Source organism: Pongo abelii, chromosome 4 (genome assembly GCF_028885655.2).
Source record: "Pongo abelii isolate AG06213 chromosome 4, NHGRI_mPonAbe1-v2.0_pri, whole genome shotgun sequence".
NCBI lineage: Eukaryota > Metazoa > Chordata > Mammalia > Primates > Hominidae > Pongo > Pongo abelii.
The window spans coordinates 14,276,389-14,293,889 of NC_071989.2; the positions used below are offsets into that span (position 1 = coordinate 14,276,389).

General features: G+C 38.6%; 1 protein-coding gene across 1 annotated transcript in view; it reads right to left on the reverse strand.

The window, feature by feature from the left end:
• Window positions 1–17,501, reverse strand: part of DNAH5 (dynein axonemal heavy chain 5) — a 323,290-nt gene that overhangs the window by 222,183 nt on the left and 83,606 nt on the right. The window contains exons 3-11 of the mRNA XM_024247511.3: window positions 16,221–16,305; window positions 11,350–11,510; window positions 10,186–10,407; window positions 8,667–8,804; window positions 7,362–7,538; window positions 5,303–5,416; window positions 4,507–4,614; window positions 2,677–2,799; window positions 1,899–2,114 (exon numbers count right to left, since the gene is read on the reverse strand). Coding sequence (XP_024103279.2) covers window positions 1,899–2,114; window positions 2,677–2,799; window positions 4,507–4,614; window positions 5,303–5,416; window positions 7,362–7,538; window positions 8,667–8,804; window positions 10,186–10,407; window positions 11,350–11,510; window positions 16,221–16,305 — 1,344 coding nt within the window. The remainder of the gene's footprint in view (window positions 1–1,898; window positions 2,115–2,676; window positions 2,800–4,506; window positions 4,615–5,302; window positions 5,417–7,361; window positions 7,539–8,666; window positions 8,805–10,185; window positions 10,408–11,349; window positions 11,511–16,220; window positions 16,306–17,501) is intronic.

A 17,501-nucleotide genomic window follows, 5' to 3' on the forward strand; every position in this document is an offset into this window, starting at 1 on the left:
TCACAGAACACAAACAATATAGGAAGAAAATAAATTATGTTATATCTACAGATGAGTTACTACTTTCCAAGCCTCAAACATCTTAAAAATGTCAAACCAGAATCCACCACTTAAAACCTCTCTAAAATTAATTGTTTCCTACTGCCCTGCAAAGCTGCAGCCTGTGACTAGGAAAGTACAAACTAGGAAGTTCATCTCCTTGAAAATGCTATTATCAGAAGCTTTGTTTGCTTTGAATAATGAGCTATAATGCTCTGTGATTCCTCTTAACCAGGTACTAAGCCATTCTCAAACTCAGGTGCCCACATTGTTGACAGAAGCATATAATTTTTATATAGAATATTGGGCCTCCTTCTTCTACAATCTCCTCTTCAAAGTCACTTCCATTTAAACATCAAATCTCTCAATAGACAAAAGTGTATAAACAGCATAACTTCTTGAATCAAGTTTTCTAGATAAAACAACCTACTTTTTCATGCTGCATAACTACAAAATTAGTTCTATTTAGAAATTGTGTGTGTGTGTGTATATATATATATATACTTTTTTATATAACTTGTGTGTATGCATGGAATGTTATATAAAATATATACACGCACTATATATATGCATGGAATGATACAATGTCTAGGATTTACAGTGCTGATATTACTTAAAATCAAAAGAATCAAAAGTGTGTGTGTGTATGCATATATACACATATATACATACACATGTAGCTTTTCCATACTTCTTTTAGACAATTTATATAACACTATATATGTGTGTGTATATACACATATATAGTGTTATATATAGTGTTATATAAACATATATATATACACACACACATATATAGTGTTATATAAAATGTCTAAAAGAAGTATGGAAAAGCTACTACATTTTGGTGTAGTAATTTTAAAGATTTGGGGACTTGAGAAAATCCTGCTCTATGACTGGATTTAATGGTCACTTAAGATTATTAAGTTAAATAAAGGAAATGATTAATCGTGACCTTTACATCAACTACTCAAACTCAATCTACTTATTTTCTTGACAGATATTTATTGCACATCTACTATGTGCCAGTAAACTTACACTGTTTCCTGCTATATAAAGGTATTTTCTTTTTCTCTCCCAAAACTTGGTATACTCAGGAAATGAAAAAGATTCCTTATATTGGGCTAAATTGTTAGAGTACAAAAATTAGTGTGTAGTGGTTAATTATATGATCCTTTTCAAATTCAAGTACCAAAAAAATTTAAGATTTAGTGTCACTGTCCCCAAAAAAAGAAAAAAAATGACTATGTCCATATGAAGAATTTAAAGCAAATTGTTTGTAAATTGTTTTTCTAAAATCTTCAAAATGTTATTAGGTCACTATGCCCACTTTCAAAACTAAAATTAGTCACACAGATACCATGACAAGATAAAGCAGTTAACAATCAAAATAATTAGGGAAGTCAGATCTAGAATAAAATCAGGTCCTTTATATTTTTTAATATGGGTCCAAATAAAATGCTTAAATGCAGAGATAATTTAGTGTCATGCACTACCTGGTATCAACTAGTGCCTGACACAGTATACTCTTCATTAAATATTTCTTGCAAGAATAAATAAAATAATAAGTTACATTTAAACATTTTTCTTGTGTTACTAATGAAAATGGTTTTTTAATGGTGATTAATTTTAGACTATTGGAAAGTCATTCTTATAACCACACACCTGAAAAGAACATATTAGCACCATTACACAATTCTCAAATAAATCTAATTTCTTTATTGTTAAAAGGCCATGAGATTATTTATATTTTACTTTACAGACTGATTATTTGAATCATTCTAAACACTGTTATTTGCATAAAATATTGAAGTTTAGTTGTGGATTATGTTAGAAAATATAGCTTTAAAGTACAATACCTGGTATTTAGTGACCATGTCTTCCAGCCCTTCGATTGTGGAATCTTGCAGGATTGAATACGTCTTGAGGGTTGTAAAGATGTCTATTATCTTGGCAAGGCGTCGGTGAAAAGTTTCAAATTTTCCAAAAATATACATCTCGCTAAAATCAAATTGTTTTGCATTTGGATTTTGTTTAAGCTTTTGTTTTGTCTTGTGAAAGCAGTGCTGGTATTCCTTAAAATCAAAAGAAAAATATACAACAAAGGGAACAAGAAAGGTATCAACTTTATTTTCTTAAGTGAATGCGACAGCAAAATTAGGATGGAACTGTAAGCCTTTTCATAGTTTCATGCCTTTGCATGTACTCACTCATCAGCCTGGAAAATCATCTTTTCACCTCCTCTAATCTAGCAATTCTAGATTCTAATCGGGTTACTCATGATGCAACTCAAAGGTGTGGCTTTCCCATCTTGGTCCCACGGTTTTGGTAATAGCATCCTTCTATGACTCTCTCTCCATTCATCTTTAAGATGCTTAAGGAAAACTACCTCATATTAGCTGTCTTTATATTTCTAGTACTTACTCTGGTATCAGGACATAGTAGGCTCCCAAGGAGGGTAAAAAAAAGGTGAAAAAATTTCCTGGTAAGGTATATTAACATTCCATTTTCTTCATAGTCAAGAATCACTGTTCTTTTTATCAACCAATGATATAATAATTACAAAATGATTTAAGATGGTCTCAACAAAAATAAGATAAAAAGAATAGAACATCTAAATACTAAACTGACCATTACCTGTTTCAGTTTAATCGCAGATAGTATTTTTTCTTCAACAACATCCTGTGGCTGGTTCCAGATGGAAGCGGTTCCATTATTGGTAATATAAGCTTTACATGCAGATATAATCTGATTTGTCACCTGGGATTTTCCAATAAAATGATGTTAAGCACGTAAAACAGCCATGGATTGTAAACTGGACTAGAAGGTCCTTAACTCTTCTACTTCTCAGAGTTCACAATCTTCCAACTTGAGCTTGGGTTTATATTTTTCCATCACAGTTATAATCCACCAATAACCCTTTGATATTGTCAAAATCATTTGTGAAATCACAGAGTTGGAAGCACCACGGAAAATCGACAATTTAGGCCACCTTGTCTATGCAGGATGAATGTCTTAACCAACCAAGGAAGGATTCATTTCCTTCCCTAAAAACTGATGAGTTTCCCCAAATCTCCTTAGGTAGCCTGCTCTAATATCTAACTCACAGTTTACTAGCACCATGTAAAGTACTGCCACTCCTGATCTTTTCGTGTGACCATGATCAGCAATGGAAATGTCAAAAGGAGAAGGCCGCAGAGAGAAGGAAAACTAACGTACAAAACCACTAACATTTTATTCATCTCTCCAAACTTTACAAAAATCCTCAGAAATTTACTAATTTTTTGAATAAAGTATAAGGAAAATTAAATGACTATGCTGTATCCATGGAATGATATGATGCCCAGGGTTTACAGTGCAAGGGGTGGCGGTATAGGTGAAACAAGATCAGCCATGCATGGATATCTGCTGAATCTAGGTGATATGTACATGGCATTCCAGTATACAATTCTCTCTCCTTTTGTACCTAATTCAACATTTCCATAATGAAAGGTTTTTTATAATTAGATAAATGGTGGTTTCATTATTTTATGCTAAATCAAGTTTTGCAAATAATACGCATAAAATCTTAATTAATAACACACATTTACTTTTGGGTGTCATTTACCCAGGGAATACTCTCGCAACCCTAACATATAATTTTAAAGTATAAGGAAGCTGGGGGGGAATCTTGCAGCCATCCCTTATATCTACCTGAACTACCTGCATGAGAGAAGGTAAACGTTTCCCACTGAGCTCTTAAGGCTGGATGTCTTTATTCCCAGGAAGAATTGTGCTTCCTATTGCGTTAGTATTCAGAACACAAGTCTTGATGAGTCAAAAATTCTTCTATTTTAATACAACACTTAAGATTTTTGCTTTGATAATGAAAAAGTCATTTACTTCTTAGAGACTGTTGAAAATGAGAATAGCAACAGTGCTTACCATAAACACTTACAAGTTAGGACATAAGGTTTAAGCATCGTTATGTTTTTTGGCAGAATCATTATAATTCCTTTATAGATTACCAGAACATTGCACGTGGCTTTTATTACCATGATTACTGTTCTAATAACACCAAGTAAACAACTGTGGCATCAAATAAATTTGGAACAGTGGCATATGAAATATGAAACAGGAGATAGCCAGTTAAATATAGCTTTTCTTAATTAAAATTTACCCAGTAGGAATACATGATGTGCTAAACCACATAGGGAAAGAAATTCTAAGAGTAATCTTTTTTCATTTGTATTATATAAATAATAAAATATTTATCATAATAATTACTTTGGGAAATAATGCTTTATGATTTGCTAGAATCAGCCTCTGACATAAATTTAACTCTATCTCTATTGATAGCCTAAGCCTTCTTAAAATTTTAAGATACATACATATTGAACTGAGCCAATGTGGTAATTTTTAATTATCAAAAAATTGATCATTGGCAAAGAAATATAAATGAACATGGACTCTACATCATGCACTTACCTTTACAAACAGAGATGTGATCTTCTCAGAGGTGTTATAGTAATGAGAGATACTATAGATCATTTTAATTGCATTTATAAGTGTAGGAATAGCATCCATCATGGATCGCTGAAAGATATCATCAAAGTTTTCAGAAAAAATTATCAAATTCAGCAAAATTCTAAGACTAACCATTCCATCTGCATTAAAATAAAATTTAAGAGATTTCTATTAAAGATTTAAAAATACTATCTAATGCTTTACATGAAAATAATATACGTAATATTAATTTTATTATTTTAGTCATATATGGTTAATCAAATTTTATTTCAGTGGAAGAAACATTGACCCGCTGTTAATGACAAGCAACAGCAAGTTAACTGTTAACTATTATTAAGGATAAACTGTTCATAACAGTTAATGTCGTAATAAGTAAAAGCAGGCACTTCCTAAAGCTAAAAGATTTTTTAAAAATCACCAGCTAATGACTTTTCCCACAATTCTTTGGGGTATACAGTTCAGAATGTCCTTTGCAATATTTAATGGAAAATGTAATATGCAATAAATGTTTTAAAATATAACATCTCATATACATCTTCAATAGATAGGAGATAGACTATTTAGAGAAAAAGATATAGAAATACAGATATCTGTATGTATGTGTGTATATACCTATATATATATAATTTTCTTGAAAATAAAGTTTCTAAGACCTTTCCAATGAACTGTAATATCGATGAACCAAAATTCAATATTCAATTCAGCTAGCGCAAAAAGGGTTATCTATAGACTGAAAGAGTAGAAATCCTTAACTCACAGGATCGCTGCTGTACAAAGGGTCACAACATTTTTCAAGTGTATACAAGTATTTCACATTGTCCTTTGCTTCATTAGTTGCATCAGTGATTCGAATATCCATCTCCCGCCAAGTCTAAGCACAATACGGAAAAGCAATTTTAATGCAATTATTAATAGAGGAACTTCCAACATAACTGCTGCTAAGAGTCACCACAAGTCCATTAGGCCAGACTTTCTGTGCATCTCACATAAAACTGAATCCAGAGGGGCGAGAGATATTGCTACGCTGGAAAGCAATTTAAAATTTTTGACTAAATGTTTTAAAGCATATCTTCCAGGGCTTCTCATATAAAATCTATGCCATGACTATCACAGAGCACCAGGAGGACAGCACCGCCCTTTAAACTCACACCTTTTCCCCTGCACTGGTTAGCAGACCCATTTGATACCACCCTTCCATATTTTCTATCTTTCCTCTATTCTAACCTTAACTCCCTTCCTATATCCTTATACATTTATCCATTAATGTAGTAATTGTTTATTATCTGCCAACCGTATGCCAGTACTGTGCTATGTATGAGCTAGGAACTTAGAAATGGAAATATAATCTAAAAGTGAGAGAAGTAAAAGGAAATTATTTAGCACGTCAATACATTCCATTGACTTCATGGAAGTCCGACTGATAGTATTACCGAACTGTATTGCAAGGCTCACCTCTGCTATTTCTTTGAGGAATAATATAAAGTAAATCTATAGCACGTTCTTTGCAACAAATTATTACTGATTATTTAGATTATTTGCATGTATCAAAACATGCAAATAGCTAATAACACCCATGCAAATAGTTAACAAATAGTCTTTGCAGCACCAGTGCCAGGTGAGTTAGGCAGCCTCTATGATGGTCCCCAGTGATCCACAGACTCCCTGTATTCAAGCTCTTGTATTCATCCCTTCTCCTTGATCATGGGCTGAATCTAGTGACTTACTTCTAATAAGGAGAATATGGCTAAAGTGATGGGATGTCACTTCCAGAATTAATTTACATAAAGACTGTGGCTTCTAGGTTGGGTGCTCTCTTGCCCTCCCTCACTTGCTCCCTTTAAGGGAAGCCAGTTGCTATGTTCTAAGCTGCTCTACAGAGAGGCCCATGTGGGAAGGAACTGAAGGAAGCCTCTAGCCAACAGCCAGCAAGAAACTGAATCCAGCAACAACCAGGTGAGTAAAGTCAGAAGCAGATCTTCCCCGAGTTGAGCCCTAAGATGAACCCACATCACAACTGCAGCCTCATGAGATACCCAGAGTTAGAGGCACCCAGCTAAGCTGCACCCAGATTCCTGGCCCACAGAGTGTGAGATTGAAATATTGGCTGTTTTTGTTTTTTGTTTTTTATTTTGGCAGAGTCTCACTCTGTCACCCAGGCTGGAGTGCAGTGGCACGACCTCGACTCACTGCAAACCTCCACCTCCTGGGTTCAAGCGATTTTTCTGCCTCAGCCTCCCAAGTAGCTGGGACTACAGGCACACGCCACTATGCCCAGCTAATTTTTGTGCTTTTTAAGAGATGGGGTTTCACCATATTGGCCAGGCTGGTCCCGAATTCCTGACCTTGTGATCCACCTGCCTCGGCATCCCAAAGTGCTGGGATTACAGGCATGAGCCACCACGCCTGGCCTATTGGCTGTTTTAAGCTGCTAAGTTTGGGGGTTGTTTTGCAATATAAAGCTAATATACAAGGACTAAAAAATAAATACAGATAGGGTGAGTTTTCATTATTATTATTTCTAGCTGGTCTGAAATCATAAAACATAGATATATATATAAACATGCTATCATGTTCTGTCTTAATTACATACAATGCCAATAACACATATACATACATGTACACCAGCTAACAAATGCCTTTCATTCAAAGACTATTTCCACAGCCTCCGAAGTGATATGAGGAAAGTATTATGTAATTTTAAATGTTTTTCATCAAGGTATAATAACATTTTTTGTTCCTAATCACTCTATGCCTTGAAAATATGCATAGAGAACTCTCATTCCCATTTCACAAGGCAAAATGAAATGGCTGACGACCTTCAGCAGTTTCGACTTGGCCGCCGCAAGCACTGCCAGCACAGCCTTCACATCCGGGCTTTTCAATTGTTCCAAAAGGTAGTTAAACTTGGAGAGTCTTTTTTTCCAGTGCTCCAGCTCCGCTCGTGGCCCAACGTCATCCGCTTCCTTCCGCAGCTGATTGTTTTCAGCAAGAACCTGCAAATGCGCGGGGAAAAACACGAGCCATTGCATGGGGCTGGAGATACTAAAGTTATACACAAGCAAAAAAAAAAAAAAAAAGGAAATCAGTTATCCTATCTGGATCATGATATATTCGTATTCCATGTTTCCAATAACAACCTTTTACTCACTCAGCATGTATCCATTTTTAAAACTTCAACGAAAATTTCTTTGACTTGTTTTAACTGAAAACCACTTATGCTTTCCTCATTTGAAAACAGTTTATATTTTGGGGATTTTTTTAAGATTTTTAATTCGTACTTTTTTCTTGTATTGATGATTTTACATATTTATGGGGTACATGTGAGTATTTGTTATATGTGTAGAATGTGTCATGATCAGGTCAGAGTATTTGGGGTATCATCACCTTGAGTACTTATCATTTCTACGTGTGGGTAACATTTCAAGTCCTCTCTTCTAGGTATTAGATTGGTGCAAAAGTAATTAGCCATTGAAAGTAATGGCAAAAACCACAATTACTTTTGCACCAACCTAACACTTTGAAATATACAGTATACTGTTGCTAACTACAGTCACCCAATCTGCAATCGAAAACTACCTATTTAATGAGCTGTAATGAGCTTCTGAAGGCCTTGACCTCAGGAATTTTTCTTGGCTATTCATTTACTCTATAACCTTGGAGGAACATGGCCTTGTTAAACTGCATGGCTCAGGCTAGTGGATTTTAATTGTGCCTACTTTTTACTGTAATGTCCACCTTCATTCCTTCATTGAGGACTTTTCTGAATTTTTTTTTAAGGTGAAGTCTCAAGCTCCCTTTTGGAGGATATACTAAATTAGAAAACTCCTCATGCTTCTACAGGGGTTCTCTCCAAAGTAAATTAGACGTTGAGAAAAGAAACTGGCAAAGGGCAGCATTTGAGTGATATGAGTATATACAGCCATTTTCTTTCATTTCTTAGAATTCTTACTACCTCTTCTTAATTCATGACAGTAAATGAAAACCACATTGGACCTCTCACCTCCTCAAGGATTTACAGTAAAACTCTTAACAAATGGAATGTCGTATATTGATACACCTTCTTCCATTGTCTAGTGCAGTAATGTGGCACCTGAAATTGATGTTTGGTTTCTCAAAATTACCTGTTCTGTCTGTTTGATCCATACTTTCATGCAATTCTCTATTTTTCCCAAAGTCTCAGGGTTATTTGCTAGAGTCAAGTAGTCCGTAGGTTCCTTTAGGGTTGTCAGTTCAAGTATGTCACACTTTCGAAGGTTCACCTAATTAGAATGAAAATTAAATAATCAGATGATGCTTTTGTAAAACACACAGACCACGGGCCCTAAAACACACAGACCACGGGCCCTGTGTTTTCCACTTTGCTGCACTCTGACAGCGCTCTGGAAAGCCCACCAGGTAGCACATACCTCCTTTCCACTCCCACGTGCCTTTGTCCATGCTGCCCCCAGACTGATGGGACCTTCCAACACTTCCCTGTGATCCTACACACCCTCACAATTCAACCCAAAGCCCACTGCCCTCTCCCACTCAGAAAGAATGCCTCCTCCCACCTGGGGACCCATCCCATTTTGTTAATACTTTTATTGCAATTGAAGTGGACCCATATGAAAAAAACACTGCTTTTTTAGACAGAATGCCAACCATTTTATTTGGTCCAACCTGCATTTTGGTCTGCCCTCCATCACAGTTAATCACAAATATAATTCGAGTGTTAGCTGGAGTCATCCTGTGTCTGTCTGGATAAAATTTGCTTAACTCCCCCATTCCACATCCTTTGGAAAGCATAATGCCCCTTCCCCAATCCCAGCAGGATCAGCATTCCTGGGAGAGGAGGGCAGAGTGTCACACTGTCATCATGACCATAGGATCCATTTCCCTACCTGCCCCTACATGCCTGATCTGAGCTCTGTCATCTCTCTTATTCCCTTATCTTCTCTCTCTCTCCCTCTCCCTCTGTCTCTCTCTCTCTCTCTCTCGCTCTATCTTTATCTCTCTCTCACTCCCTCACACACACACACACACACACACACACAAGTGTGCATCCATCAACCTCTGCCCCAAGTAATCACAAACACAGACTTATTATAAACAGCACAAATCATACAGAAACTAAATGTCACCTTTGCCAAAACTATTCTTAAAGGCCCTTTTGATCATTGGCTGAACCACAGGATCCAACTTGCTCTCTCCAAACATATCAATTCCTCTTTCCTTCTTCTGCTTCTTCAGGATCTCTTCCCACCTCCATCTGCCGCCCATCCCACCCGCCCCCCACCCCAAACACACACACACACACACACACACACTTCGGTTCCAAATTCCTTTCATTCTAGGATGCACAGCAGTGCCACAAGCATTTCTGACTCTTGCCTTTGGAGTCGCTCATCTGACTGACTGAGTAAAGCCCTACACCACTGCCAGCTTTTTTATGGAACCCCTGAATGTGTTGATCATGACAAACTGTAGAAATTTAAATCTAATCACCACCACATCTTGAAGGAGCAATAAAATTGCCTACAAAAATTATTGAGAACTGCAACATAGAGGAATTAAGACCATCTAAGAGGAGCATTACACACTTATGTAGTGTGCTTGTTGACCACCTGATCATTTTGAAAGGAACAGCTTATTCGTCCTCACCTTCTCCTTCAAACTCTCCTGTGCACCCGACAGGACGTTCACAAAGCCTTCCAGGGAGCTCAAGAACTCCTGGCGAATGTTAGCTGCGTCCTGAAGGCCCTCGAGCTCGCCCCAGCCATGGCTCGTGGCTCTGAGAGCAGGAATGAAGATGTCCGACAGCAAACGTCTCACACTGTTCAGCAGGCCTCCATCTGCCGCATCTAACATGTTAAAACTCACCTCCTGGAAAACAAGCAAGAGATCTTTTACTGTAAAAATGATCCTCAAATGCAACACAGCTACTAAGTCATTTCTTAAATGTTGTCACTTTACCAAATACCCAATAAATTATTAGTTTGTGCCAGGTGTGGTGGCTCACACCTGTAATCCCAGCACTTTGGGAGGCTGAGGTGGGGGGATCACTTGAGGTCAGGTGTTCAAGACCAGCCTGGGCAACATGGTGAAACCCCATCTCTACTAAACATACAAAAATTAGCCTGGTGTGGTGGCGGGCACCTGTAATCCCAGCTACTCGGGAGGCTAAGGCAGGACAATCGCTTGAATCCAGGAGGCAGAGGCTGCAGTGAGCCAAGATGGCACCACTGCACTCCAACCTGGGTGACAGAGCAAGACCCTGTCTCAAAAAAAAAAAAAAATTAGTTTGACAACCTGGTTAAGAAATAAGCTTTACACTATTCTAAATTGTAATCATCAAAATAAAAGCATGAAATAAATAGAACACCAGATGTTTACCAGTTTATTTGCTCCAAGAAGATAGCACACCCATCACAGGGAAGGGGAAAACTTGTACAGATGCACTTTACTTTGCACAAAAAAAAAAGTTATATATCCGCTTTCAGAAATCTTATCTTAAATGTATAAAATTTGCCATTAAGTAAATTATGCATGGGGAATTCTTTAGAAAAAGAAAGCCCTCAATGTTATACACACACCCAGAAGGTTATATCAATTTGTGTTAATAAATTGAATATTAAGTCCTCTTACTCAAAAGATTTAAAGGGAATGTCCTCTTAATTTCTTGCTTTAAATTTTTAAAAAATACTTCTCTGAAAGTAGTTTTAGATACTGTAGTGAATACAATGATTGTCTCCACCAGAGGAATATTTGTGTGCAAGTTGTGTGTTTTTTGGTAATTCAGAGTAAACAATGGCTCTTGCCCCTTACCCGGTGGATGTTGTCAGGGGTGATGGCTTTGGAAGGGTCAGTCCTGATGAAGAACACACATACCCCAGTAAGAGCCACATCTTTTCCCTCGGTCACGAACACCTTAGGTTTTTTTATCTTTCCAGAAACAAGATTTACCCCTCCTAGAGAGCCAAGTTGTCCTACAAAAGCAAAATAATTTTAGTTTCACAAATGCTTTTTACAGTCCATGTGGTTGCCTTTGGAATGAAGTTTCCTTGTTAAAATATTGCCATTGTTGACTTGTCCATGTGCCTTAGGTGGGTCCACCTCTTGAACAATCTCTAGCATGAGCCCTACAAGGATCTTAAAAAATCTGTTTGATTCAAGATCATAGGTTCACTCCAAATTTGTTGTTTCAGGGGCAGTGAAAAAAGGGAAGGAGGACAAAGTATCTACTGGCATGTACTGTGTTCCAGACCCTCTGCTAGGTACCCTGTGTACATTATTAAAACTCACAACCTGGCTGGGTGCGGTGGCTCACACCTATAATCCCAGCACTTTGGGAGGCCGAGGCGGGCAGATCACCTGAGGTCAGGAGTTCAAGACCAGCCTGGCCAACGTGATGAAACCCTGTCTCTACTAAAAAAAAAAAAAAATTAGCTGGGCGTGGTCGCGGGTGCCTGTAATCCCAGCTACTTGGGAGGCTGAGGCAGGAGAATCACTTGGACCCAGGAGGCGGAGGTTGCAGTGGGCAGAGATCACGCCACTGCACTTCAGCCTGGGCAACAGAGTGAAACTCAGTCTCAAAAACAAAAACAAAAACAACTCTGAGGCAGCTGTGACATGTTCCAAGTCAAACAGCCAATAGGTGGCAGAGCCAAGGTCAAAAACCAGCTCTGACTACAAAACTCGGAACCCCCTTCTGCATGCTGTCCCTACTCTGTCATAGTCCGCATACCTGGTTATCTTTCAAATACTGCTGGAGTCAGGGTCTTGTAGAGGTAGGAACCCTTAATGGTTAACAGTGTGGGCTCTAGAGTCAGACTCTCAGAACTTCAATCTCAGGCTGTGCTCCCAGCCATGTGACCTTGGCAAGTTACTTTATCTTTCTGTGCCTCCATTTTCTCATATTCACATCTTAAAAATGAGAATAATATGGCCTGGCGCAGTGGCTCATGCTTGTAATCCCAGCACTTCAGGAGGCCAAGGCGGGTGAATCACCTAAGGTCGGGAGTTCGAGACCAGCCTGATGAACATGGAGAAACCCCTTCTCTACTAAAAATACAAAATTAGCCAGGCGTGGTGGCACATGCCTGTAATCCCAGCTACTTAGGAGGCTGAGGCAGGAGAATCGCTTGAACCCAGGAGATGGAGGTTGTGGTGAGCTGAGATCACACCATTGCACTCTAGCCTGAGTGACAAGAGTGAAACTCCGTCTCAAAAAAAAAAAAAAAAAAAAAAAAAAAGAATGATACTAGAACTTAGCATTTGAAACTGTTGTGAAAATGAACACACTGTGTAAAGACCTTAGAAAAGCACATAAGAATACTAGCCTCTGTAAGCATTATTATTATCAGTATTTGAACAGCCATCTTTGATTATCCAAGCATGTGGCTCATTGAGTAGATAATTTAAGTACATAGAATACACTCTGAGCTATTCCGTTGTGTTCTTACCTGCCCAAGAAATGTTTAGATCTCCAAATGGACTGGTAGCTCACTCAGGATCACTGGGGTGAGAGGATGGTGCTAATGGTGGACTTTGGGATGGGGAGTGGACCAGAAGTTTAATCCTAAAATCCTGGGATTGGAACCTCTTGGAGTAATCCTCTCTCAGGGATCTCCTCCCATGGTGCTAGGCTAGAGACCTTGAATGGGGCTTGGACAGTGAACCCTCATTAAAGGTAAATAGAAGATCAATCTCCCCCTCATTCAAAATTGCGTCCCACTCCTGGCTAATATCACCTGGGTCTCATGAGTAATAAGATGTTAGGCAACAAGTTTCAACCAAGGCACCAAGGCATGATAGACATCAGAAAACAGAATTTCAAAGGAAAAAAAAAAATTCTGCAGAAATTTCAAAGCTGTTGTCCTAGAACTGATTAGACATCTTCTCCCAGGCCTCCATCAGAATGCAAAAGGGTCAAGAGCGTGTAGACTAAGAAAGGATTTTGTGAGGACAGTTATGCTAACTAAGTATTAGTCCATTTTCATGCTGCTGATGGAGACATACCTGAGACTAGGCAACTTACAAAAGAAAGAGGTTTGATTGGCCTTACAGTTCCACGTGGCTGGGGAAGCCTCACAATCATAGCAGAAGGCAAGGAGGAGCAAGTCACGTCTTACATGAATGGCAGCAGGCAAAGAGAGGATAAGACCCAAGCGAAACAGATTTCCCCTTATCAAACTATCAGATCTCGTGAGACGTATTCACTATCACCAGAACGGCACAGGAAAGACCCGCCCCCATAAGTCAATCACCTCCCACCAGGTTCCTACCAAGACACGTGGTAATTGTGGGAGTTACAATTCGAGATGAGATTTCAGTGGGGACACAGAGCCAAACCATATCATTCTATGCAAACGGTGAGGTTATAAAGTGTTCCTACTTTTACCTCAGGTCAAGAATGAGACTGCAACTGTCCCAGCTTGCCCAGGACAGGGGGGTTTCCTGGGATGCAGGACTTTCAGTGCTACAATCAGGACAGTCAGTCACTCCAGTCAATAAACAAGGTCTGCAACCCAACCACCCAAAGAGCTTGATTTATGTCTCCTGGAGTTTAGGAACAAAATGACTGGGATATGACACCTGACCAAGAAATCTAAGCATAGTGCTCAATAAGGCAGATAGAGAGAAACTGGACTGCACTGGGAGCTAACAGCATGACCATGGAGGGCAGGGACCTAGGAATCCAGGTGGGGGCCCTGCTGAAAAGAGCCAGACTGGAGCCACCTTAAATCCTACTCAAAAGGAGCACCTGAGGGAGGATGGGACAGAGTGAGCGAGACTGGTGGCTTACACTACCAAATTTCAGAGGCCATCATCACGACAGCCTGTCACCTCAGGAGAACCCACCACCGTGCCCACAAGAGCGAGGTAAGAGTGCAAGGTCAGCAGCTCATGACAGCGCCAGTCCAGTAAAAACTTTTCTGCCCCCCTTCCCTCTTACCTCTGCCCTGCCTCTGGCCTCACATCGTCAGCCACTTTAGTTAAGCTGATGTGGACAAGGGGTAGAAGACGAAGGTAGGGAGAAGAGCACGTGGTCCTCCCTCTTCTCCTACTCAGAAGTTCAACCTTCAGAGAAATGGGAGGCTCAAGGATGAGGAGGGAAGAATATTTTGCTTTCTATCAACTGGACAGTTTTTCTTTTTGAGTTGAGGTTGTGTTTGTAATTTGAAATGACTATAGAAATTTTTGTAATCTAAGAACGTCCAGGTAAGTTATGGGATTGCCTGCATTCTAATCCAAGTTCAGAAGAAGGACTATCACCAGTGAGATTTAAAGGTTAAACTTGCTTTTATGTTTACATCCTACGAACACTTCTTGGTCCAAGTAAAATTTACACAGAAGGCCAGTTTCATCCAGTGCTCCGTTCATGGATAAACTTGATCTTTCATTTGAGCTTATGTTTTGCAATCTCGTGTAGAAACCAAACCTTCTATCTCTTGATTTTTCACTTAAAATGTAATAAGCTTTCTAAGCACAAAATATCAAATTGACAGCTTTGAGAAAATGCCAGTTCGAATTTGCATGCATAATTTCTTCAGTTTTTAAACAAAGAAGTATAGTCTTACTATATGCCAAGAGCAATAACTATTTTCCCTTTTATCAAATGGGTCATAAAAAGGATGTATATAATATTTTTAATATATTAAATAATACATTTAATCAGATATTAACTTATGTTCCTATTTAGGCCTTTAAAATTACATTAATCCACTTAAAAGTAGAATAGACTATGCCAGTTGAATCCATAGAAAGAATTGCAAATTTGGGCCAGGCACGGTGGCTCACGCCTATATCCTAGCACTTTGGGAAGCTGAGGCGGGTGGATCACAAGGTCGAGAGATCGAGACCATCCTAGCCAACATGCCGAAACCCCATCTCTACTGAAAATACAAAAATTAGCTGGGCATGGTGGTGCGCACCTCTAGTCCCAGCTACAGGCTGGGACTGTACTTTAGGAGGCTGAGGCAGGAGAACTGCTTGAACCCCGGGGGGTAGAGGTTGCAGGGAGCCAAGATCACGCCACTGCACTCCAGTCTGGTGACAGAGCGAGACTGTCTCAAAAAATAATAATAATAAATAACAACAACAAAAAAAGATTTGCAAATTTTTCAAAAATGAGAATGATGAAACCTGTCATCCAATATTACTTATTTAAAGCAGAGTCAGTAGAAAATAAACACAATGTGATATCTAACTAAAAAGGGGTGTTACACATACTGGCAATAATTCCTATGTTAAAAAGAAATAATGCCTATATACATGTGAAACAGGTGCCCATTGTAAGTTCTAGAACAGGTGCCCATTGTAAGTTCTAGAACATAAGTTCTAGAACATAAAACACAGAATGAACTAGAATATAAGAAAAGGAAGTCAAACGTAATCTACTTTATTATCTTCATTGCTAGCACAGCCTGACAAGGAAAACAAAATATCTCCAATAAGTTAGAACAACCAGGCTAAATACCAACTGTAACCTGTCCTCCATCCTTGAGGTGAAACAGAACTTCTTCCACAGGGCCACAGCCAACACACTAATGGTTTCCCACATGGACCCACACACACACCTCCCTCCCGCCCGCAAGGTGAAACAGGTCCGTTCTCACAGTGGCTTTCTTCTTCAAGCTACCCTCAGATAAATCTAATAACACATTTCTGGGTTATGTCACATCAAATTCAGATACCTGTTTCTGCTTCCTGCACATCTTGATAGTAAAACATGAGGTGTCGGAGACCTCCAACAGCAAAAAGTTGATCAATTCTTTCAATCTGGGAAAAAGAAAAAGGCAAGATAATGATTTTCAATCCAAATTAGAAACTGCACTTAAATCAGCATTAATAATCTAAAAAAGGAAAATTTACTGTCATCTTTCTTATTCAAACAGGACTGCATCTAATGTATCCTATAAAAAAGGGAGCATTTATATCAAAAGAATAAATGTCTCACCACAGTAAAGGCTCTGTTCAAAAAAGTAATTTCATGAATCATAGAAATATTTGCTACTTATGCACATTTGAAAAGCATTGTCCATCCATATTCGCAAATTCCCTAAAGTGTTGAGCTGTTGAAGGGAGATTTAAATAGAGATCAACTGCAGATAAGCTTCAGTCAACTGCAGATAAGCAAGAACAAACCTTTCAAAACTTAGTCTAACACTCTAGAGATAATTAATATTAAATTGCAATAATCACAAAAACTGTCATGAGAACATATCTGACTATGAACACACCTTCCAGTAGCAACCTGGCACTAAGCTGGGACTAAGAGTCCCATCCCTGAGGCTCACTATAAGTCTACAAGTCTAAAAAATGGTCTGCTACCAACAGAAACACTTCTTTTAAATAGACAATAGCACAGTTTGGAATTCATATGAAAACAAAAAGATAAAATCCACACGCCCTTTAAGCATTAGGATGGCTACCACCAAAAAACAGAAAACAGCAAGTGCTGGTGAGGATGTGGAGAAACTGGAACCCTTGAGCACTATTGGTGGGAATGTAAATGGTGCAGCCGTTGTGGAAAACAGTATGAAGGCTCCTTAAAAAACTAAAAATAGAATTGCCACATGATCCAGGAACTCCACTTCTGGGTATATATCCCAAAGAATTGAAAGCGGAGTCTCAAAGAGATATTTGTATACCCGTGTTCATAGCAGCATTACTCACAATAGCTTCCACAAAAGATGAAAGTGACAGATAAAGCGATAAACAAAATGTGGTATACATATACAAGGGAATATAATCCAGCCTTAACAAGGAGGGGAATCCTGGCACATGCTACAACATGGATGAACCTTGCAAACTTTACACTAAGTGAAATAAGACAATATACAAGGGAATATAATCCAGCCTTAACAAGGAGGGGAATCCTGGCACATGCTACAACATGGATGAACCTTGCAAACTTTACACTAAGTGAAATAAGACAATCACAAAAAGACGAACACTGCATGACTCCATTTGTG